Source organism: Haliotis rubra, unplaced genomic scaffold (genome assembly GCF_003918875.1).
Source record: "Haliotis rubra isolate DU_JTF1 unplaced genomic scaffold, ASM391887v1 Scf1775, whole genome shotgun sequence".
Classification (NCBI taxonomy): domain Eukaryota; kingdom Metazoa; phylum Mollusca; class Gastropoda; order Lepetellida; family Haliotidae; genus Haliotis; species Haliotis rubra.
Genome location: NW_025765753.1, coordinates 78,661 through 103,299, shown reverse-complemented (window position 1 = coordinate 103,299; position 24,639 = coordinate 78,661). Strand labels below are relative to the sequence as shown.

At 40.2% G+C, this 24,639-nt stretch overlaps 1 protein-coding gene across 1 annotated transcript; it reads right to left on the bottom strand.

Annotated features, from left to right (window-relative positions):
• Positions 1-267: 267 nt before the first annotated feature.
• Positions 268-2,565, bottom strand: LOC124273177 (death-associated inhibitor of apoptosis 1-like). The gene is made up of 2 exons (XM_046708395.1): positions 1,758-2,565; positions 268-1,294 (listed from the first exon to the last, which is right to left on the bottom strand). Exon 1 carries the CDS (start codon positions 2,454-2,456, stop codon positions 1,782-1,784), a length of 675 nt encoding a protein of 224 aa, XP_046564351.1. The 5' UTR covers positions 2,457-2,565; the 3' UTR covers positions 268-1,294; positions 1,758-1,781.
• Positions 2,566-24,639: the final 22,074 nt, after the last annotated feature.

The window sequence follows — 24,639 nt, the reverse complement described above, 5'->3', positions numbered from 1 at the left end:
TGACTTAATATTGTTTAACACCGCATCAGCAATTTTGCAGCTATTCGTTGCAATAAACACATCGAGACCATGTGCACACAAACATCATTTCCCTCTTGGGGACTACTTTGTGATCCAGTTATAATGTGGCTATATGGTGCAGTGAAACCTGGCTAGATCAGACCCGTCAACCTGGAAACACGTTACTCTGTGAGAATTTATTTCTGCAACATATGCTTCTTAGATCCGGGCGATTAACGGCCCTGACTGACGGGTTTCACTGCGTCCATTCTACTTTATACATATGTACAATGCCGATACATGAACTGCATTCACAGTTTGAAAGCACCATTTGTAACAAGACTGATACGGTTAGGGGGTATCCATTTAATATCTGTGGAGCGGTAGGATTTATTAAATGAACAGTTGGGGTTTTTTTTATAAGGGCCCAAAATGCTTGAATTTACTTGTGGTCAATTTATTGTCTTGACGAAGTGATGTTATGACGTCTTATAATCGTCAGATGAAGTATTACGAACGTGGTCGTTCCACGTAATTTATATTTAAATTTGTCAGTCTGATCTTGCTTTGCGAGATCGACCAAGCTGTTTCCATGACAACCCCTCGTCAGTAAACAACTAGCTGATTCATATGAATAGCTTGAAATGTGAACAATACCAACACTGCATTGGTAATAGAACACATTTGGTATTTTAAACTCTCAAGTTTTTTTCTATCCTCCTCCAATAAGCTATTCAATGTTTGATTACTAGTATGTGAGAATGTTGACAATCCACAGAAGTGTTGTGGTCAATAAAGGACAAATCAGGTGAATAAAACATTCCCTATTCGACTCAACTGGCCCACAAAGCAGTTGGAGTTGGAGTTAGTATAGTATGGTTTAAGCAGCTATCACAGCAGTGAACACCATGTTAGAAGATAACTAGAAAACGATCACTATCCATAAGCTACTGAATCAGATTGAAATATGTTAAATATTGGGTCATCATATACTCTCGGACAAAAGTGGACTCAGGAGTTATAATATATTACTTATTACGATCTTATTAAAACACATCGAACATGTGCCAATTGAGTCGAATACGGTGTGTACAAAAACGCTCAGTGGAATGTTCAGACCTAAGATCGATTCCAAATGTGAACTTGAATCTAATACAATAATTCTTAATTATTAAACGAAGTTCAAGTTTAAATTCGGTTGCCGGAACTTGTGTCATCCCTCATCTGATCCTCTTCTCTCGTGACCAGCTCGCGCTCTACCACTTGGGTGTGGTACATGCAATGGTACATGCAACTGAAACAAACAAAATTAGAATGACATTATTATATTAGTTTTTAATAATAATGTCATTGTCCAAAATAAAATATATCTTAGGAAATAGTCATTTGTTCAAACCAACACAAAACGTTACTGTATAGCCTACACTAAAAATATATCTGCGAAAGGTAAATAGATCTATTTCAGAATATCAAAATTTAAGATCATATATATTAATAATACGCAAATATATTTCTATTTCCCCGATAATCATATTGGACTCATAACATTCTGTAGGAATGTGACACTTTTTATACAACACAAGCAATCTAAATTTCATTATCTGCCGTTTTCGACTTAGGACATCAAGAGTATTAATATGCGTGTCAAAACGAATAATCTATGAGCCGACACACTTGTGATACAAGTTGATAGTGGTGACAAACGCTGATATGTACTTTGTCACGTGGACACCAGCCCTACTCTCATTGGTGCTTACCGTGGCGTTGGTTTCATGTAGATTTCATCTTCCGTCTTCGATATCCATGATTGCTTGAAAGAGAGTGACCGCATCGGGAAAATCTCCATTTCCATTCTTCCTTCTAATGGCTATGGCTTGCTTGATCATATCATGGGAGTAGCCCATTTCAACGACAGCTTGTATCGTGGGGCTATTTCCGAAATCGTCATTAGAAGGATCCGAAACTTGGGAGTGGACTTGGGGATTGGCCGCTGCACCACTTGTAGCACAATCAACTGTGATATCCCCGGCACCGTAGAAACTAACATTCACATTGTTACGTTTGCTTGAACAGTCGATAAAAGTCGAATTTTCATACTGTATTCTTAATTTCTCATTCCTTTCCCATTCTTCAATTTCTCTTTTCATTCCATCCACATCGAGCTGTTGAACGTACGGGCAGTTTTCTGACCATTGTCGGTGTGCACATGGTGGGTAGTCGTCGGTGTCCCAGTCTCTCAGCGTCACACCGCAGTGGAAACACCTTGCCCGGTCAGCCGAGCCTATGTAGAAAAAGCCTGACCGGGCCATCATTTCGGGTTTCTGGGCGACACACTTCACTGGCCAGGAGTCAAAACTCCTCAAGCGGGATTCATAATCAGAGTATTGAGGGTATTTCACACTGAGGATGTTCTTGGGTTTAGGCGGGGCTTTGATCTGGGGAAACTCTTTTATCATGAATTCACAATCCGGAGCATATTTCTTGTGTGTGCTTGAGAGGCTCCTCGTCGTCTTGCCAGTTGTAGAGTCGAATACCACACGACTGGCATTCCACCTTGTCTGTGATACCTGTTCAATATATTTCAAACATTTGTAATAGGCGCCCTCTAGTAGGCAACCCAGTGACAGGAGTTCAATGTAGAATGTACCTCAGTGTTTCCCTGTTCATAGTTTTATTATAGACTTTGCGTCGTGTACTTTTATTAAATGATGGAAAGCTTTAAAAACCAGCGGAACAGTGTACAGTCTTCTTCGGTTCAGTGGCAGTAGTCACCTCTTGCAGCAAATAATACTAATTTATTCTGTTAAATAAAAATAAGGAAAACAAGCAAAACAAATGATAACAAAAACTGAACAAAATATCTCTCTTTCACTCGCTTAAAGAAACCTATCCCCTACACTAATTCCTAAGTTCTACATGACCTACTTAATTCCTAACACTAGTTTCTCCCCCAACCCACACTACCTACCTGTTAAACCCGAGAAAATAAACTATGTCATAATCTATGTTCTTACCTCACCCGACTACAGTATGAAACTACTTCTACAATAAGAGTCTTACAAAAAAAAACTAAATCAAACCTAACGAGCCGTAGGGAACATCCCTCGTATAGGCAGTGGACTTACTTGCTCGGAACACCGATACGCAAGACAACGATAGCGACGACGAAATTGGATGTTTAACGTCGGCTTCTGGCATAAGCCAATTTCGCCGACGGGGTAGGTGGGAGCTAATAAATAAATAATAAATGTTAATAAGGGATAAACCACCTTACCCAAAAAAATATAAATGCTGGGGCGTTAAACCTAAGTTGAATTTGGAATAAAAAACGTTTATAAACATAAATAGAGATAAAAATAATAAAAAGCCAAGTTAAAAAAAGGAGAAAGAAGTAATAAATAGGAATAGTGATTGTTAATAAGTAAGAAATAGAGTTGAAATAAACGATGGGTGAAATAAAAGGGGCCTAGGGGGGAAATGCGGGGGGGACGGGGGCGGTGAGTACTAAGGATGTATAGCATAGGGGGCAGATATTAGATGCAGTTAAGCTGCATAAGTTATATAAGGGGCTATATAAGGAATGAATAAATAAAAGGAGTTATGTTGGAGGGGAAAAGGGGGGTCGCATCAGGCTCTTATATACCCCGTGAGCTAACCTCCGAAAGGTCACGACGAAGTGTTATGATTGGCTACGCAACAGTAAACAACTTCACCGCGGCACTGCGCACCTTCCGCTTCCGCTCCCAACATGGCGGACAGCGAAGGGATACGACAGATACCCAGCTACCTTACATGACCGACGAAGGAAATTCCAACGGAAGTTTACTGCCAAACGTGAGTAATAAGTAGAATAAATGACTACAAGATAACGACGTCAATACAGTACTTGCAAAATACGCAGTAACGTAATTATAAGCCACCCAACCTATTTGTTTACATTAGCAAACCACGTATATAAAAACCACCCAATCTGCCGATAAATAAATATAAACAACTCATAACACTATAACACTATTCTATACCACCCAACATCCCATTTCTAAATTATCCGAACTCCTACACATTAAACACAATGTCATATCTTCAAACGGTGGAATACTGATCTACAGGTCGGGGAGAACCGCAAAACGACCTATAATAGTTAGATGGAGCTATAGTAGTTCAAACAAGCTATATGCCTATAGGTCGATCGAGCTATAATAGCACTCTTCGGAAGTACTTGTCATTTGGTCACATTCACTCATTCCATGCAATATAAACTGACGGGCAAAAGTTAGTATATGACGTTTTGAACGTCCTGTAACAAAGACATACACCGAAATTTCCCAAAAATATTTAATGCATCATAATAAAAAAACACTTGAGCTGTAAATCACAAAAAATCAACAATTTCATTCAAAGAGTTTGTGAGCCGCTGTCAAGTAAACACGCAAGGGGTGGAATTTTGCATAAATCGATTATCACAATCTGAGTTTATGAGTCAGTAGCAGGGGCATTCCTTGAATACAGGATCTTGTGCACATCAGTATCGTGTGTGACCCCCTGCTGCGTCAATGCATGCCCTCACACGTCTCCTCATTGACGTCGTCAAACGTCGAATGACGTCATTGGGAATGCGGTTCCATTCCTCTCTGCTTGCTCTAGCTGTTGCCTGTTCTGTGGAACTTGTTGCCGACCTCTGATCTTCCTGTCAAGATGATCCCAGAGGTGCTCGATCGGGTTCATATCCGGTGAGCACGCTGGCCAGGGCAGGACGTCAACATTGTTCTGTTGCAGAAAGTAGCGAGTCTCTGGCAGTGTGAGGTCTCGCGTTGTCATGTTGTAGGAGTACACCCCTCTGGGGTTGATTCTGTAGGAAGGGTACCACAACTGGCTGTAGGATCTGTCCGATGTACCCCGTGCATTGAGATTGCCCTGCACTACAACCAGACGGGTCTTCTGGTCTCCACAGATACCGCCCCAAACCATGACTCCACCCCGCCGAATGGATGAACTTCTCTGATGCATGGCCTTGCTAAACGTTCCCCTCGTCGACGATATACCCGTTCTTTGCCATCACACTTGTAAAGGGTGAAACGGCTTTCATCGGAAAAGAGAACACGTCGCCAATCTCGGACTTGCCACCTGTATACTTGCCTTGCCCACCGCTGTCTGTTTTGGCGATGTCTGAGGGTCAGGACCATTCCGCGGAAAGGCCGGTAAGCCCTTATACCAGCTAATCTCACCTTCGGTCACTGTGCGACGACTGATACGATGCCCGAGTGCCGTAGCCGCCGTCGACGTTGCCGTCACGAACCTGTTCCGGAGATGGATAGTCCGGATGTAGCGGTCTTCCATGGGTGTAGTGACCCGTGGCCGTCCACTTCTCGGCCTGTCTTGAGTGCTACCAGTATTAGACCCATTCACCAATTGGTTATAAACTTTTTTGCCCGTCAGTTTAATATATGTTACCCTGGATTGGTAATCAACAATGTGTAATGAGTTCAGATAGTACTTATATTGCAGAATCAACACATTCACAACATGTTCATAAATAGTATTGAATTGCAGTATTCTTGTTCAATATTGAATGTGTATTCTTTCAATATCTGCTATCTGCACTCAATTTGTTGAACACTACCTCCTTGGGAATGGGTAAAATGCAAGAATTGACCCGTATGTCAGTGCATTACACATTATGGTGATAACATATTGCATGGAATGAGTGAATGTGACCAAATGACAAGTACTTCCGAAGAGTTGCAATGACCATACGACTAAATACACAAACAATTTCACGACAACACATCCAGATGCGATACAAAACAAGGATAGACCTTATTTAGTGATCAATACGCAACAGATTCAGAATTCGCGCGACGGATAAATGTGTCCCACACTGGGCTTGTATAGTTTTTTTGTTTATTCGTCTAACGGTAGTGGAAAACAAAAAATACACGTGTAACGAGTACTATTTCCAAACCGGAAGTCATGCAATCGTCAAGTTCAGCTGTTCGCGAAGTGGGACTCCAAGTTTTGGGGTATATTTTCAGTTTTCAGGTGTGTTATATTGTCTCCCAAGTGTAACTGTCCATAGGGTTAGGTAGTTTAGCAGCTCATATATCACAAACGCTCGGGTTTGTGGTGCACGTCGCTTCAAATATGGGTAAGACGATTCCAGTCGTGTGTAGCAATGCCATGACCGCAGTGCGGAAAGTTGTTCTTAAAGGGCCTCTTCCATTTATGTGCTCTTATAGCTCGATCGACCTATAGGCATAAAGCTCGTTTGAACTACTATAGCTCCATCTAACTATTATAGGTCGTTTTGCGGTTCTCCCCGACCTGATCTACACAGACATACACCCTATATAACTAACTGCAAGAAAACCCCAAAAATATATCAGTCCAGCAGAGTCAACTTATGTTTGACATTAATCAAATCTGTCAGAAGCAAAATACCTGTGAAGATAAATCCTGCCGTTGCTAACTGCAGCGCGCTCTTCTTGCTCGACCATCTTGCATATGTGTTCAGTCTCTGCCTGAGCTTGTCGGCGTCGTTTTGGGGTTCAGTTGTCGGTTCATATCGAGCTGTCTGGGTAATGGGAGGTTGAACAACTTGTGCCCCATCGGCCTCTACCACGTCCCGCAAATCACCCATACCAAATCACCACGTTACACTACGCTTTATAGCGAGCTCTATCGGTCTAACTCCTAGTGCGATGTCGTGAACGTATTTATGTCCTTGTGTCTGCGCAAATCATGCGCAGGCGCGCCATTTACTGATTTAGACACGGGGAAACCCAGAATGGTCTTCTAATAGAAGGGGGAAGCACCCTGAGAGATTTATTTATAGATAGTGTTATTTCACATCGTGTGTGTATATACACATGTGCATCCGGCCATCGAGTATTCTTGTAAGTAAAGCAGCGCTATATATTTTAACGATGTAAATCCCATCGTTTTACTTTCTGGGGATGTCTCTGTTATAAGGCGGTTTCAATGTTCAAGGTACAAATAATTGTACAGATACTGATGGTAAACCAATGGTCACCGTGAACAGCATTTTGGAAAATTGAAAACCACGTCGTGATAACTGGAATTTTAGTGGTATGTCAATATATTATTATTCTATTTCCATGCATGTGTTTTTGAGCCATTTTCTCGACGTGTGATAATCCTAAAGTGTCAATATGCGGTCAGTTTTAGTGAAAGGTCATAATTTAGTTTAACTTTAGAGCTTAGTTATCTTTTAAAAAATACAACGGCACACAGGGTCTAAATACCTTATCAAACCTTTATTTTACTGACTGAAGAAAACAATAGACTCGCGGACCACGGTAGTGAAAATCAAATTGTAATTTGTCTTGCAAACATTTGCTTATTTAAGTAAGTACCTTTGGATGTTGAAAACATTATAGCTTTAAACATTAAACAAAAATGCTGATCTGAAACCAAAGTACACCATCACCTATTCATCTATGTGTTTTAATATTGAACTCAGGGTGTATATCGTTACAATGTTTCTTTTTGGAAATGAGATGGAGTAAAACTCTCAGTTAAATTATATAATATGATAAATTGAAAATGTACAATTGTGCAAAGCCGTGTTCCGCCGAAGGGTAATTATTGAACCGCATTTATAAACGTATATTTCTTGCTTTTTCTCGTTTGGGAAATAGTGTTGTTTCCACGGTAATTGGCAAGCAATGTCTAAATATTGGGGTTTTTTTTCTAATTTTATTGGATCACAAGGGAATTGGACAGTTTCAAAACTTGTGAGTACAAAATGCCAATATGTATGCCCTGTGTAAAAGTATGCAGTTTTGTATACCAAACATTTGTATTTACCTTCTGCAATATACTGAATGCTGCACTATGTTCAGACATCAAGCAATTTATCCCTCATCCAGAGACTGCTCACGGGTTGTTATATTAATAGCCTGGCTAGGAAAACCGGTCGTGTCTAAATGGTTCAGGCTCACGACGCCGACCTTTCGACCCAACTTTACGGTTGGGTGCAATCTGAAGGTCGACGTCCTGAGACTAGTTTCACTTTGCCACTTAATAATGGATTACGAGGACAATGCAGGATCAAAGTGTTGTTAGAGGAGGATAATCCGGATTATGCGGATGAGAGCGCACCTAATGAGAAGATGACAACAGATGACAGATTTGTATTAGTTGACAGATTTTAGCATTTTTAATAAATACATCGTAAATTCATATAGCATACATTTTTTCAAAGATTTTAACCTAAATGCAATAGGTGGGATGCTGAATCAGCAAACTGCCTCACGGACAGTGTTCCTTGTTCAAGCTGGTGACAGATGTTATCCAGTCGTCGCTCCAAATCCCTGTATTTCCTCTTTTTGGAGGGACGCTTCTGGCCAGCAGCATACTGGACTAGCTTGTTTTCGGTGTTTGTCTGTTCTCGTGACAAGAAGGACACAATCTCGAAAATGTTTGGATGAGCCTTGCCGACGTATTTCTTCAGGCGGGAATGCCATCCTTCTAGGTGGTTGTTTGTTCTTGGCCCATCTGAGTTGTGGTGGTTCCATTGCGTCATGTGCAGATCTCCCTCCACCTAGAAGTTGGTCATGTAGTCCCCGAGTTGTCGGCACCGGTCATCATCTGGCATCGTCGCCAAGGTATCCAGCCACAGGTCCTCTACCTCCTCAGCTTTTCTAGCGTCTCCTTCGCCTACAAAAAGCAAAGAATTATTAACCATTTGGTTCCATTTATTAAGCATCTGTTATAAAATTCCAAACTTTTCCATTTATTAAGCATCTGTTATAAACATCTGTGGCAATAACAAAATTTATACATATATAAGAATTTAAACTCTTACCTTAATATCACGCGTGACAGTTTGATGATTGTGTTCATCGTTCACCATGGTGACGATGTCATTCGTTGTTGATGCTGTGGATTTGCAGCCTTTTGCAGTACATATCCAAGATATCCAGTCTCGTTTTCTCTTGCTGACTCTGTACATGAACCCGCCAACAACCAAGTAACGACCGCCGCGGGCTGTAGGGATGAATCTCTGATCTAGCTGTGCATTTGCCATTTCGAAATCGAATGTGAATCATTTGGCCATTCCATAGATATTTATACCAAAGATATGAACAGTGTTCAATATTGGCACTCTGCTAAGTGTTATTGTAAACTTTTCAAGTGACATGAGTTCACCCTCAAGTGACCCGTGCATGTGCGACGAGTTCACCTTATCAAAACATCTAGAGTAGATTACCCTAAGCCTAATCAGAACCTAAACTTCAAAGAAAACCGCAGGTCGGCGTCCTGAGACTAGTGGAAAATCGAAAGGTCGGCGTCGTGAGACGACACCGTCTAAATTTAGCTTGGACTCTAGCAAGGGTTGTGTTACACTAACAACTATTGTCTGAAATGAACATATTTAACAGAAGAAAACAGTTCATAGTGAAAAAAAATATATATATATACTGAAAATGATCCCTGAGACTCTCTAGACCTGCCACATATTCTGGACTTGCATAGGCTTTCTTGGATATATTTGCTTCAGGGTCTGTATGACAGACTAGGTCTGTGTTGATGTTGCTCTGTGTAATTTTTAAAGTAATAGAGTTACATCAACTTACCGCTACCATCGCTTTGTGGAACGCGGTCCAGCGACCGTTCATTTGATCACAGAACTGATTCTGCAAAATCTACATGCTGTTTATCAAAACTACGAGTGCAAATGTTTTTTAAGCAAATTGGGCTATTTACCTTTGCCGAAGACAACTTTTTACATCAGTCTGAGGCATATTTCTTTTTGCCAGCATTTTCTTGGACATTAGGGTGAAACGGTACGCTCTTACCACGGTACGGTACGTATTGCGGTACAAGGTCATCGGTTGGGTTCGGTATATGGGATATGATCATAAAGCAGAAAAGTGACAACACGAACCAAACCGTACATTGTTTATTAACATGGAAACAAAATAACCATAATCTTTGTAAATTTGAATGAACAAAACTGTCATTTTATGACTAAATAGAACTGACGGTACGAAAACCGAAAATACCGAATCTTTGGATTGCATTATGATATACCGAACTGAAGGCAAAATACCGCGGTTCTACTAATACCGCGGTGTACCGCTTCACCCCTACAGTGGACTGTTTACTGTTTTCGAGAAAATCCCTGCACATTAATGTGATATGCACTGATGATATGTGTATACAGGCAGATGGTATTATATATACAGAAAATAGAATGTGTACAATTTGTAACCACCATGTTATATGTGACGAATTTCATATTATCTTATCATGCAGAGCTCTAGATGATGTAATAAAAAGTACACTCCCTAGCTATTTTGTAATAACCCCCATATTGATAAATTTATTTCCCTTATGAAATCTCACTATCATCCTTTGGTACAGAAACTGTCAAGTTTAACGAAACTTGTATTATTCCTGTTTTAGTTATACATTTATATTATATTTATATGCATATAAGCCATAATGGCACTTTGTATTTTTCAAAATATATGTATGTTCTCTATATCATTTTGTATGATTTATGAGAATAAAAAAAAAATCCTGAATCCTGTTATCAAAAGCACGCGCAACGTAATAAATACTTATACTTATACTTTCATATCATAGCTTATACTGCGTCTGACTCTCTGCCGTAAGCCAGGCTGTATATTTGCATAAATTTCAGTCATGAATATAAATACACAAACTTATACCTATGACCAGTGCTTTCATTTCGATTGGGTTGCAACTCCGAGCTTTACAATATTATAAGACAGGAAATCCGTTGTTTGTATTACATGTATAATTCTATTGGGAGAGCCCCATGCGAGAAAGTCCGTTTAGTGATTAAACAGAGTTCCCAACTATTTATCAAATAGCAAAAGAAATATTCCTGTTTGACATTGTCCATATAAAGTAACTGACAGCAACTCTGAGGCAGAATTTGAAATCGGTCATTAAATATATACTACAGTAAATAACAATTTAAATAACTGTAAAACATAAACAACCTGTGATAAGCAGACATTTTTTTATGAAAGCTCCTATATTAGTCGGAAAGACAAGTTGTGACTGAAGCAGTGCTTATCTACATATCTTTTTTTTGCATGTCCCCTCGAAATCGATGTTGATAAAGCATGGTAACGTACCACTCATATTTATGAATTTCACGGATCGTGGGGTGAAAATGCGCAACAGCTGTTCACGTGATTACATGTGACTTGCGTTGGATTCATTTTCAGGTTCACACACACACACACACACACACACACACACACACACACACACATACATACACACACACTCACACTCTCTCTCTCTCTCTCTCTCTCTCTCTCTCTCTCTCTCTCTCTCTCTCTCTCTCTCAGTTAATTGACCTTAACCCACCGGGTACCCATTCATTGCTGGGTGAATTTTCAGGCAAGTTATTTCAAAGTGAGAAAGCATTTTTAGTTATATATGAGCTATATAACGTCGAAAATGGGCATACCAATTGTGAGATCAAACCCAAGTCGACGGTATGACGGTCAAACGGCTTCACAGTTTGGTTACCCTGTCAAGCTTTCACACCTTACATGTGACATGACCTCATTGTAGTATTTCTCAAAACCATTAAAGTTAATTGAAATGATAATATACTGTTGCTCTAATCAAGCCATGACGTGGCATTACTTGGAACTCTATCAGTCACAACGCAACTATCCGGTATGAACAATGCTGAGAGCACTTTACATTTCACGGATCGTAGTACGTGTCTCTTGACATAAGCATGCGGATCTCTTAACGGGATATGTCACTTAGCTAAAACTTTTCAAATATTACCTTAGTTAAGTCTACTGAGTAAAACCACACGTCATAACAATCAGTTTCTTTTGGTCTTCACCGTAAATCGATGTTCATAAAGCATGTTAACGTACAACTCATATTTATTAATTTCACGGATCATGGGGTCAAAATGCACAACAGCTGTTCACGTGATTACATGTGACTTGCGTTGGATTCATTTTTAGGTTCACACACACACACATCATGATGCTATCAGTGCGGTTAAGTTGGCCTGCACACAATATTGCTACCTTGGCCTAAGTCTATTAAAATGATATAAACGTTCAGTGCGTTAACATGCTTTTGTCAGCACTGCATATAACGCATATACAACTGATACCGATCACTAAAATAATAAAATTTTCATACCTATCTTATCCTGCAGAATGCAAATATTACAATATAATGACAAGATATATATAATACAGCTCCCCATTCCTATTTTCAACCAACAAAAACTGAACTATGTTTTAGAGGCAAAATGCAAATTTGAATTATTCGTATATATCTTGTTATTTAAGCTTAAGAGACATGTTAATGCATGTGTAAAAAACACGACTATATCATTTTGGGATCTAATCAACAAAAACAATAATTTATTGACTATGGTTTTGCCATCAAATACAAATTGCTTCTCGAATATACATGCCAGCATGTTGGTACTTCTAAGTGCATTAGTCGGTGACTACTTTCATCCTGCTAACGTTGTGGGAACGCTTGTATTATTTAAGAAACTCATTTAAACTTTATAAATAATTTTATTATTATTATTTGTAATTACAATGGGTATGCATGCAAACTTGGCCTCGTCGCTTTATGGCTTAAGAAATGCCGCTGCGACGTAAAACTTTAACTCACTCGCTCATTTATCTAAACTCTGTTCAAGGATGTATATCTGTTGCCCAGCAGTTTATGTGAACATGCATCCAAAAAACATCAATACCTATGTATGTACAGGTATGAGGGATCATCGGCAAGCCAGGTGTTACTCAAGATGAAGTTTTCACTGTTTATCATGAGTCTGTAAGTAACAACCCGTGAAGGTCCGGGTTAGAATTGACCTTCAGTAACCATGCTTGTCGTAAGAGGCGACTAACGGGATCGGGTGGTCAGGCTCACTGACTTGGTTGACACATGTGACACATGTCATCGGTTCCCACTTGCGCAGATCGATGCTCATGCTGTTGATCACTGGATTGTCTGATCCAGACTCGGTTATTTACAGACCGCCGCCATATAGCTGGAATATTGCTGAGTGCGGCGTATAACTAAACTCACTCACTGTAAGTAACGAGTAAAGGGGGACTAGATAAAACGCACGCACGTACACTTTTTTCAAATCTTTTTATTCATCCCTTGGCATACACATGTACAAAAGGTGAATATGAATATAGTACACTTTAATATATGGTATTAGTTGTACATAATACTACATATCCGGATAGCAATATTGCTAAGGTGTGCCAAGCATGTGCTCTAAAGGCGTCCATTTTCTGTTGAAGCAGAACACTGTTAAAAGTCTGGTATTTACATGTACAGAGGGTGAATATGGTACACGTTAATATGTTGGTAATAGTTGTACATAATTATTCAGATAGCAATAATACTAGAGTGTGTCAAGTATGTACACTAAAGGCATCCATTTTCTGTAGATGCAGTTAAAGGTCTGACATAATATTGTACATGTTCAAAAAGTGAATATGGGAAACATTACTATATTAGTAAATATTTGTACATATTCTGATAGCAATGATACTAAAGTATGTCAAGTATTTGCACTGAACTAAAGGCATCCGTTTTATGTAGAGGTAGTAAAGGTCTGTTACGTACACTTAATTAAGTAACGGTGTATTTTAATGGAAACCGGTTTTTTAATCAAACATTATTTTCGCATCGACTAGGTTTCATTGTCTGAAGTTGAAATATCCCTAAATATATCCAGTAAGAAAAATATAATCGTTCTATGAGCATTGTAATAAGTTAGGAATGTTGTCTCTGTTAAAGGGATGTTCATGGAAGCTGCAGGTCTGATTTCTAAGTAGATTTTGGGGGGGAGGAGGGAAGAGTGCGATCGACCGTTGCTTTGCTTTTGTCATAGACATTGTTGTCAAGCTTGACCTTGCTCAGCTCCCTACGTGTGCGGTGTAGTTTGTAGTTTAGATATACAGAAGTATATGGATTATTCGCTGATTATTCACATCATGATGTATAGCAGCTTTAATCAAATACCACCTCCTCCATGCACGAAGCTTTAAGTCTATATATAGTGATGACTGTCTGGTCAAGGGCATTGAGTTTTTTATAATGAAAAAATCCACCTCCCAGGGTGTTATGGTTGTCAGTTGACGGTGATATACAGTTACGGGGGTGTACTTCACCTTCCCACTTCTTTTGTACAGGTGTGTTTCCACTGGTTATCGTACTATTCACCACTGTATATATTCTGAAATAATATGTCAGTAAGTCCTGTTCATGCATTTGAGTGACATAGATACTGTTATCGGTATCAACTGGTGTCAGGCTTCAGTATCAGCTGGCGTCAGGCATCAACCCAGCACGCGACGCTGCGTTCTTAGATAATGAAATATGAAAAATAAAACTATATGAAAAGGATAGTGAGTGAGTTTAGGTTTACGCCGCTTTCAGCAATAATCCAGCAATATCACAGCGGGGGACACCAGGAATGGGCTTCACCCATTGTGCCCATGTGGGGAATCGAACCCGGGTCTTCGACGTGCGAGCGAACGTTTTAACCCCTGTCCTTGTTTGAGTAATCTGAATACAGAAACCCTTATCACGTACATAGATGAAAACAGTTCTTTGTTGTGTTGCTAAATATAAAAAAAATAACGCCACACAAGTCTTCAGTTGAATTTACATGTGATGAGTTGTCTATACGTTGCATTTTGAGCACCCACTTAGTGGTTGGATTGAGCGCTATATAAATTTCCATTATTATTATTATATGTATAGGTTATTGCTTTTGTTGGTACTGTCAAGGTCGTTGATTCGTGCTGCATTGTAGTACAGTTAGATACGTTGCCAATGTATCGTTTTGGAAGTTTGTGAGTTTAGTTTTACGCCGCTTTTAGCAATATTCCAGCAATATCACGGATGTGGAGACCAGAAATGGGCTTCACAGATTGTACCAATGTGGGAATTCGAACCCGTGTCACAGGCGTGACGAGGGAACGCTTTAACCACTAGGCTACCCCACCGCCGCTTGTTTTGAAAGTGTCCCGCAACATGCATGTATGTGTAGCGCTATGTTAAAGGCATACGTTACGATAACTCCCCACTATGCCCTGGATGCATCTACAGCTCCCTTTGCTGGCTCCGCATTCTCAAGTAGCCAATCAGATAAGCCGCCGTTACAACCGAGCTTGCCAGTGTCAACAAAATAGCGGTCGCAGCCGCCACAGTTTGTTCGCAGTGCGACACAGATTTGGGGGGAAAACATACAGACAAATTGACAGGTCCGAAACCTTAACAAAATATATGCAAGAACTCCTTCTTTCAGAGTATCTGCAACAATATATTATTGTTTTGACAAGTTTAATCGCTTAGATAATTTAAGAAGCGAAAGTGAGTTGTGATTGGTACGCTCAACTTCCTAGCGTAGACACCTGAATGGGAAACCTAACAAAGGGAAGTAATAAAATCATCGGGCCGAACCGTAGATGCATCCAGGGTTTAGTGGAGAGTTATCGTAACGCATACCCTGGAGATTATCGAGGATGTGTTAAAGGGCGGTGAGCGGGTACGCTTCTTTGTTAAGGCAATGGGAAAATGGTCATTACACAATTCTTTGGAACAGGCTCGTATGCAGACACACAACCACCCAAACATTTCAGTGTTTTCCACCGGGAGCCCTTCTGACATTATGCTTAATGCAGAAGGCTTTAGTGTTGAGGATTCTACATATTCTCCGGAAAGTTGGGTTCGGATGTACAGGGCTTCCTCACGGGCCCTCGTGTCTTTGCGAGAATTAAACATTAAGAATTATTGTTTTTGAGATGACCCCGACTCAAAAAGCTTCACAGTACAAATACATGTATTGTACTGTGAAGCATTTCGTGTCGGGAGTCATCTCAAATTCATATATTTTTCTTTTAAATCTTTAATCCTCGCAAAGACACGAGGGCGTGTGCGCTTCTTGGGAGAAGTCCCATTCGCTGTCAGGGTAGGCTACAACTAGTCTCTGAAATGAACAAATTTAACGAAAAGCACAGTTCATAAAAAAAAAATAACAATAAAATATAATGAAAAGCAGCCCTGAGACTTTCTTATTTTCAGAAGCTGTGGAAATCTAGACTTGCCACATAATCTAGACTTGCATGGGCTTTCTTGGGTATATTTGTTTCAGGGTCTGTATGACAGACTACTGTTTGGGCTGTGTGTGATAGGGGAGGTACCTGAACTGATGATGAGCCTATCCGGCATGGATGTGCCATGATCACCCGAACCTTGCTGCATTAATCTATGTAAATATGTAAAACATCATCATCATCATTACCACCACCACCATTATTATTATCATCGTCGTCGTCATCACCATCATTATCATCATTATTATTATCATCATCATCATAATGACAAGCATACAAGTGGGTAATACGATGATGTGATTTAAATATCCCAGTCATCAGCTTGGTTTTCCATCAGGTTGGCGAAGCGCAGTTTCCATTGATGTGGACTTGAGAGTGGCTATTTATCTTTGGAACTGACGAAGAAATCAAATACATTTAATTCACTGGTTGAGTTGACACAACGTAGAACCAACACACCTTGGCTATAAATAGATATAGCTGCGCGTTAACCGAGATCTGTAAGAGTACATGTAAACAAATGGGGGTATTATATGAGACGTATATTTCAGAAGCTGATGTCTGTAATATGTTATCGTAATATTCAAAAATAATCAGAAAACCGACATCAGCAGGCACCACATGTCTTCTGGCACCAGAATCGATGAATTCAGCGTTTCTAACAGCTCGGAGTCTGCCACACTAACGCTTCGACTGACGGCCCAGCAGCAGACCCCGGGAACCAGGCTGTACTTCTCCATGTGGGGTTTACATACGACAGTGCAAGCACGGCGGGACGTTATATGTCATTTAATTAAATATTTCGCATGCAGAACAACCTTGTTTGTTTGTTTGTTTGTTTAACGCTGCTTAAGACAAGCATGACCCGTGAGGTCCGGGTTAGAATATTGATCTTCAGTAACCCGTGCTTGTCGTAAGAGGCGACTAATGGGATCGGGTGGTCAGGCTCGCTGACTTGGTTGACACACGTCATGGATGCAGAACAAGTTTAGGCATTGGCTGAAGGGAATCTGTCCATGTGTACATGTGTAAAGTTGCTCGCCTTGGTAGCTACAATTAAACGACTTGCTTTATCGTATCTATTGTTAACCACTCAGAAATATTCTGTAACAGTCGGGGGAAAGGGTTTACACATGAACCTTATTAAAATCCGCTGTCCCCTCATTTTGAGATTTTGGAAAGGGACAGATCAGGGACTGTGAGACAGGATAAGAAAGGTGCTACAACATGCCGTTACTGGATGCAGGGGATATGTGAAATTACACCTCCGAGTTAATCGCTGCATGAATATATTGAGTAACAGTTACAACTCTACCTAAATGCAAACATTTCTTTATTTTAAAGGGGCGGTGTGGTAGCCTAGTGGTTAAAGCGTTCGCTTGTCACGCCGAAGACCCGGGTTCGATTCTCCACATGGGTACAATGTGTGAAGCCCATTTCTGGTGTCCCCCGCCGTGATATTGCTGGAATAGTTCTGAAAACGGCTTAAAACCATACTCAGTCAGTCTTTATTTTAAAACACATTTTTGGCAGAGTACTTGTAACTTATTTATTCTGTAAATTGTGTGAGTACCCACGAAATCGATAACTGGAAAACGTTTGACTTTTGTCCCACGCCATTATACCTTCAAAGGATCGATTATGTAACCATTGTAAGGCCACACAAATAATATTCATCACTCATAACTTTTTTTAAAAATATGGGTCGGGCGGCCGGATTTTATTTTTACGTTTTATTTTATGTTTGTCCAAAACCCCTTGATTTCTGTTTCACCTAGAACATCAAAACTTAGAAATGTAAAAAAAACATGCACATTTTGGGGAGTCCAAGTTGCATTTTCTCTTGGGTAAAATATATATATAAAATCTTAGGGTTGGGTTGAAAGTTTTAGTCCGAGTGGTAATGAGAAACATATATATGGCCTAAGTATTGTTAGGACAACATGTTCTATTTCTATGTTTCTCATTGCCCGACTGAATGTTACTTGGTCGCCGACCAAAAAATAAGAAAGTTTTTGTTGTTTTTAATTTCCCCCGACTTGAACTCAAGACCTACCGACTGCCCATTCAATATCTTCCTTCCTGTGAAGGTCCGGGTTAGAATGAACCTTCAGTAACCCATGCTTGTCGTAAGAGGCGCTAACAGGATCGGGTGGTCAGGCTCGCTGGCTTGGTTGACACATGTCATCGGTTCCCAATTGCGCAGATCGATGCTCATGATGTTGATCACTGGATTGTCTGGTCCAGACTCGATTATTTACAGACCGCCGCCATATTGCTGGAATATTGCTGAGTGCGGCGTTAAACTAAACTCACTCACTCACTTCTTCCTGTGTCAGTGCTGGGCTGAAGGCTGCAGGTAGAGGACAGGTGAAACTTCACAGGAAGGCAAAGTTCCAGGTGTCAACATTCTTGGGGGTTGTTTTCTTTCTAATTTATTCATACACTATTATGTAGTGTAAAGAAATATTTTATAGACGGAGGTGTCAAATTTGTTTACAGTAACACCTGCTTAATTCTATTTTGATGTTCTCTGTAGCTCTTCTTTGTTCTTTGTTCTCTGCTGCTTCTGCTTGCAGTGCTGTCTGCGTTATGGGTTCAAATCTGTATGCCCAGAAAACTATAACTTAGTTTTTTCCTTAGACAGATTTCCCATAGCCACTCCTAAACAAGCAAAATAAAGCAGAATAAAAGTTACACATGTTTTTATCTTCTTTTCCGATGTAGATACGTACAGACCAAGACTATTCAATTCTGGTTTTTTAAATTCTAAACCGACCGACCGGTGGCTTCGTGAAGGCAAAGAAAACGCTGAGACTGAATAATACCTCCTACAGTTTTAAACAACACATGTGCATGAAACGTGACTTCATCTTAAGAATATATTGTATCTTTTAATGGCGGCATAGCACATATATTCAAAATCCTGCTATGTACTTTTTTGTGCCATATTCCAACGTAAATCAGTAAAACTTGTCATATCAAAGTCGCCGATAGTACTTTATCAGACACTGCGATAAAGTACACTTTATAGTTGCCTCACAATGGGCAAGCGTCTACGTGCTTTAACTGTATTAGTTCAGTGAAATACTATACTTTATACACTACCCATGGGGGTAGAGCAAACTGATTTTCTTAAGTAAGAAATGACCCGTGAAGATCCGGATTAGAATTCGTCTTTAACTAGGGCTGGGACGGGTAACCCGGATACCCGGACGGGTGGGTAATGAGTTGGACCCGGACCCGTCTCAATACCCGGACCCGTTATGATCATGTGACTAATAGATTAAACAACGTAATATGTTATTATTTCATGATTAAAAGGTTGTATTGTCTTTGAAGATTTAGACATAATTTACCTGTTTTGAATATAATACATGGTTAAGATATTGAAAAACTCGAAATTGTAGCCTCCGAGCTGAAGAATATATTGCCATTTCTTACAAATTTGCTGTCAGTAATTAAGGGCCTGTTCGATTATTGCGAAACTCGTGTTGGTTTTTGAAACTGGTTTCTCCTGTTATAAACGAGCGTCTAGTTTCGGATACATGGTTTCAAAGTGAAACTAGTTTCTTGTTTTATAAACGAGTGGATGGTTTCACCATCCGGTTTCAAAATGGATACCAAAAAATGTCTCAGCTACTGTATATGTGGAACGAATTGGATGACAGCATATGTTTTTCATTTTATCAGTGAATAACCAAATAATAAAGAGATGAGATGTTTTTGGAGGTAAATATTATATATATACAAGTTACATAAAATAGTCATGTTCAATAGACTGGGGTTTTAAATAATATTTTCCTAGTTCTCAGTTGATTTTTATCATTATTTTGGTTCCAAAACTGCTGCTCTATTTTGCCACCAAGATCAGCTGAACCTGGCGCTTTCGTTTCCGCCATGTTTGTTGTGAGAGAACGCGAAACTGAAACTGCGAAACCTGCCTCGGAGATGGTTTCGAAGTTTCAGAACCCAGTTTTAGGTTTCGACATAATCGAGTGCATGATTTTCCCGAAACCAAAACCGGTTTAGCATAATCGAATAGGCCCTTACATAACGGGTATATATCAGAGTGGGGTACCCGGGTAAAAAATTGACCCGTCCAGCGCTATCTGTAACCCATGCTTGTCGTAAGAGGTGACTAACGTTATCGGGTGGTCAGATTCGCTGACTTGGTTGACACATGATATCGTATCCTAATTGCGTAGATCGATACGCATGCTGTTGATCACTGGATTATCTGGTCCAGACCTGATTATTTACAGACCGCCGCCATATACCTGGAGTATTGCTGAGTGCGGCGTAAAACAATAACCAACCAATCTTAACTAAAATGGGATGTTGGCCAACATTTACCAAAAACAGCATCGTTCCACGTCTGAGTGATCATGACATGTACATTTCAATCAACATGTTAACCGATAAGTGGTAGTGCTGAAAATATTTGGCATAATTTCTCCACCATGCACCTTGATTCAGATACTTCGACCGCAACAGATTAATGGTGGGCCTTCATTATATTGATTCGGAAAAGATCGTTTTAGAAATCAGATACATAATGCTGATGTGAATGCTTCGCTCAATAGTATGGCGGTGGGGTAGCCTAGTGGTTAAAGCGTTCGTTGGTCACGCAGAAGACCCGTGTTCGATTCCCCACATGGGTACAATGTGTGAAGCCCATTTCTGGTGTCTCCAGCCGCGATATTGCTGGAATATGTGAGGGCATCGAACCCAGGCCTTCGGCGTGACGAGCGAACGCTTTAACCACTAGGCTACCCCACCGCCTCTATTGTTGTCGTTCGAAGCGACTAACGGGACTGGATGCTCAGATTCGCTGACTTGTTAATGCACGTCATCGTATCCCAAAGCATAAATCGATGCTCATAGTGTCACTCACTGGATAGTGTAGTCCAGAATAGATTATTTACAAACAATCAGGACCGCCTCCGTGGTGTAGTGGTTAGAGCGTCCGCCCGGAGAGCGGAAGGTCGCGGGTTCGATCCCCGACCACGTCATACCAAAATACGTTAAAATATGGTACTTGTTGGTCCCTGCCTGGCGCTCGGCATTATGGGGTACAACAAGGACTGGTCGGCTCGGAGTCAGTATAATGTGTCTGAGTGGGGTATATATGCTTGACTGCGGCATGGTATCTCAGTGGGCTAGCACTATAAAACCAGCTTCAGTCTTGGCTAGTACAAGCAGCCGCACCTACACATACACACGCATGCACGTCGTCATATGAGCGCAATATTCTCAAGCACGGCGTTAAACCCAATTTCACCTCACCTCACAAACAATTGTCTGGTAGATGGACTTTTCCTTAGTGCGGCGTCATACAACCAATAAACAAACTAACAAAGAACAACAAGTAAACCTGAATCGAACATATCAGCTGAATTCAAACGGAACTAAATGATATTTCAGTCCCACGTCAGAAATATTGCCACAGCACATGCTTCCTGAAAATGATCACGGACTTTAACAATTGACTTTTCAAACACGGATATAATATGACACCCGTGGGCTAATACGAACATCCGTGATATTAATCTGTTCTCCAGGAGCCGCCGACTACCGGAGGACACGGGGGATGGCAATGACAAAACCCAGAATTATAATCAGATCATACATCATGGCGATATCGCGTGGCCTTAACCTAAATATAGCTGAATATTGTTCCAAAAAGCGTTAACCCAATGCTATGTTCTCACAGCCCAGATTTCCTGAAACCAAGGTGCTCACTACCCTAATATTTTGCTCTAGTTTTTTTTCTCCACGTTTACACTTGGTTGGAAAAATACCCATGAAGGACCGTGTTAGAATATTGAACTTCAATAACCCATGCCTGTCGTAAGAGGCCACTAACGGGATCGGGTGGTCAGCCTCGCTGACTTGGTTGACACATGTCATCGGTTCCCAACTGCGCAGATCGATGCGCATGCTGTTGATCACTGGATTGTCTGGTCCAGACTCGATTATTTATAGCTAAGATACATAGCGTTCACTAACATGAACGCTCATGTTAGTGAACGCTATGCATCTTAGCTAGACTATTTACAGACCGCCGCCATATAGCTGGACTATTGCTGAGTGCGGCGTAAATCTAAACTCACTCACTCTCAGTTGGTTCGTAAACTACTTTCTATCATTTGCTAGACTATGCAAAGGGAGATAACGCGTGCCTCGCATTCCTCTATCTCTTGCACGAAAGAGTCTCGATCTAAGCTTGGATCGGTTAGTGGAACGGCACCCAGGGCCTCCTTTCACAAAGCACTAAGGTGATCATAAGTCGCTAAGGTAACCTTAGTGCAGTGTTAAAGAATGGTAGTTAAGGTTAACCTTAGTAAAGGTTGCTTCGTGAAAGGAGCCCCTGATCTATCGGGACCTTCTGGGGTGGCATACAGTTTCAATGCAAATGGGCACCATACGGTGAAATCCTGCTGCCACTTTGTGAGTTTGTGTGAGTTTCCCCTGCTTTCAGCAACATCACAACTTCTGGTAAAATAATTTTTCAACTTCAAAACAGTAAACACCATTCATAACATTCCCAATGTGGGGAAGAAGCCCCTCTTAACGTATGCCGAGTCTGCTTTTCTGAAATATTACCATATTAATAGCCGTGAACATATGTCTGGTGCCTTCAACATCATTATGACTCAGGTAACAAAACAAGAAGAACCAAATAGAATATATATGTTGTTTAATAAGATTTACCAAAACAAGCTCACATTGACAGTTAAATTACATATTGAAAATGATCCAGTCAGGTTTTAACTGCTCTTTAGTGGAACAAAGGAAACAATATGAATGTAGTGACTGCTTACAGCTTCATTACAGAGTGTAATAACAATACATAGCCATGCTTGACGGGAATGATAGCTTCTGTTTCAATGTAGTACCATCGCTATCAGGATCAAGCATTTCCGTGAATGTTTCTTGTCGGGATCATATATTTTCTGTATGCCAGAATTCGGTTTTATACAAACATCCTCACACACTACATTAAAGTTTAGATATATTGCTCCACCAAAGATGTAAGAGATGCTCGCCAGCAAGTATTGTTAAAGGGACACAACTCTGTCGGGTAGAGGATTAATAAAGACGGGATAACACTGTAGTTCTATCACTTTTGTTTCAGCCTTACATTTCATGTTGTGTATATACACTTCACATCAATCTGTCTCATACAAATGAAATCCTTGTGACTTCAACTTGTTTATACAACTAGTCCACATTAATGACAACAGACACCAATCATTTACTTAAAATTCTACATGATAGCATAAAAATTCAAGCTTGATATAAAACAGTTTTCATACAAATAAATTCAATAAAAAGATTAAACTGAACTTTCATCTAAAAATTGTAAACAAAATCAATAATATTTGATGATGAGCAAATTAATCGACAGAACCAGACCTAGAACTGCACACAAAGTTGACAGTAATGTCAGCTTGAATATTCAGCATAGCCTCATTCAAGCTGTCCACATAACACATATTTTAACACTTTTTCAACAATTCTATACATTAATAGATTTAGAACTGAAACACTAATTTTCACTATTCCTGCTTTCAGCAGACTATGATGAGCAATGATATTTACAGGACATTATCCTTGACATAAATAATGGCAATGCATGCATAATATGCTTTTATACAATATGATACACAGTAATATACAGAGCTTGAGTAGGAAGGATAGGAGCACTGAAGATGAACAGATAGGATAGGATAAAGCCTTGATAATACCTCACAGGCTTGTGTACACTACATTTTCCAATGATTCAGGAGGATAATACTGTATACAAACCATTGGAATATTGATGAAGTTTTGTTGTTTACAGTTTTACAAAGAGATTTGTCCTTGTAAGGTATGACTGACTGACTGAGTGAGTTTGGTTTTACGCCACTTTTAGCAATATTCCAGCAACATCACGGCGGGGGACACCAGAAATGGGCTTCACACATTGTACCAATGTGGGGATTCGAACCCTGGTCTTCGGCGTGACGAGTCAACGCTTTAACCACTAGGCTACCCCACCGCCCCTTATAAGGTATGAGATATGACTGATGTTTATTGAGACTGTTTGTGGAATAGGACTATGAGCCCATTTCAAAAGGCAATTGTTGCTCCAGAAGCGGGCCCTGGGTCCAGTTTCATAATACAGTTATAGGTCTATGATTGTCATATGTCTATATTAAAGTTTACAAGCCACAATTGTATTGTGCAACCAACTGGGGCACAGCATAATCTTAAGAAATCCTCAAGAAATCCTCAAGAAAAGACACCAGGATAGATACAACTGAAAGTTCTGTGCATATGAATGCAATTTTCAGGCCAGAGTTTTGTGATTATGGATCTCAACACTTTGGGCAGTCATGTTAATTCAGGCTAGAAATTTCAAACCTCCACACTCTGACTAAGTTGTCGCTGGTGCTGTGTATGAGTGAGTGAGTTTGGTTTTTACACCGCTTTAAGCAATATTCCAGCAACA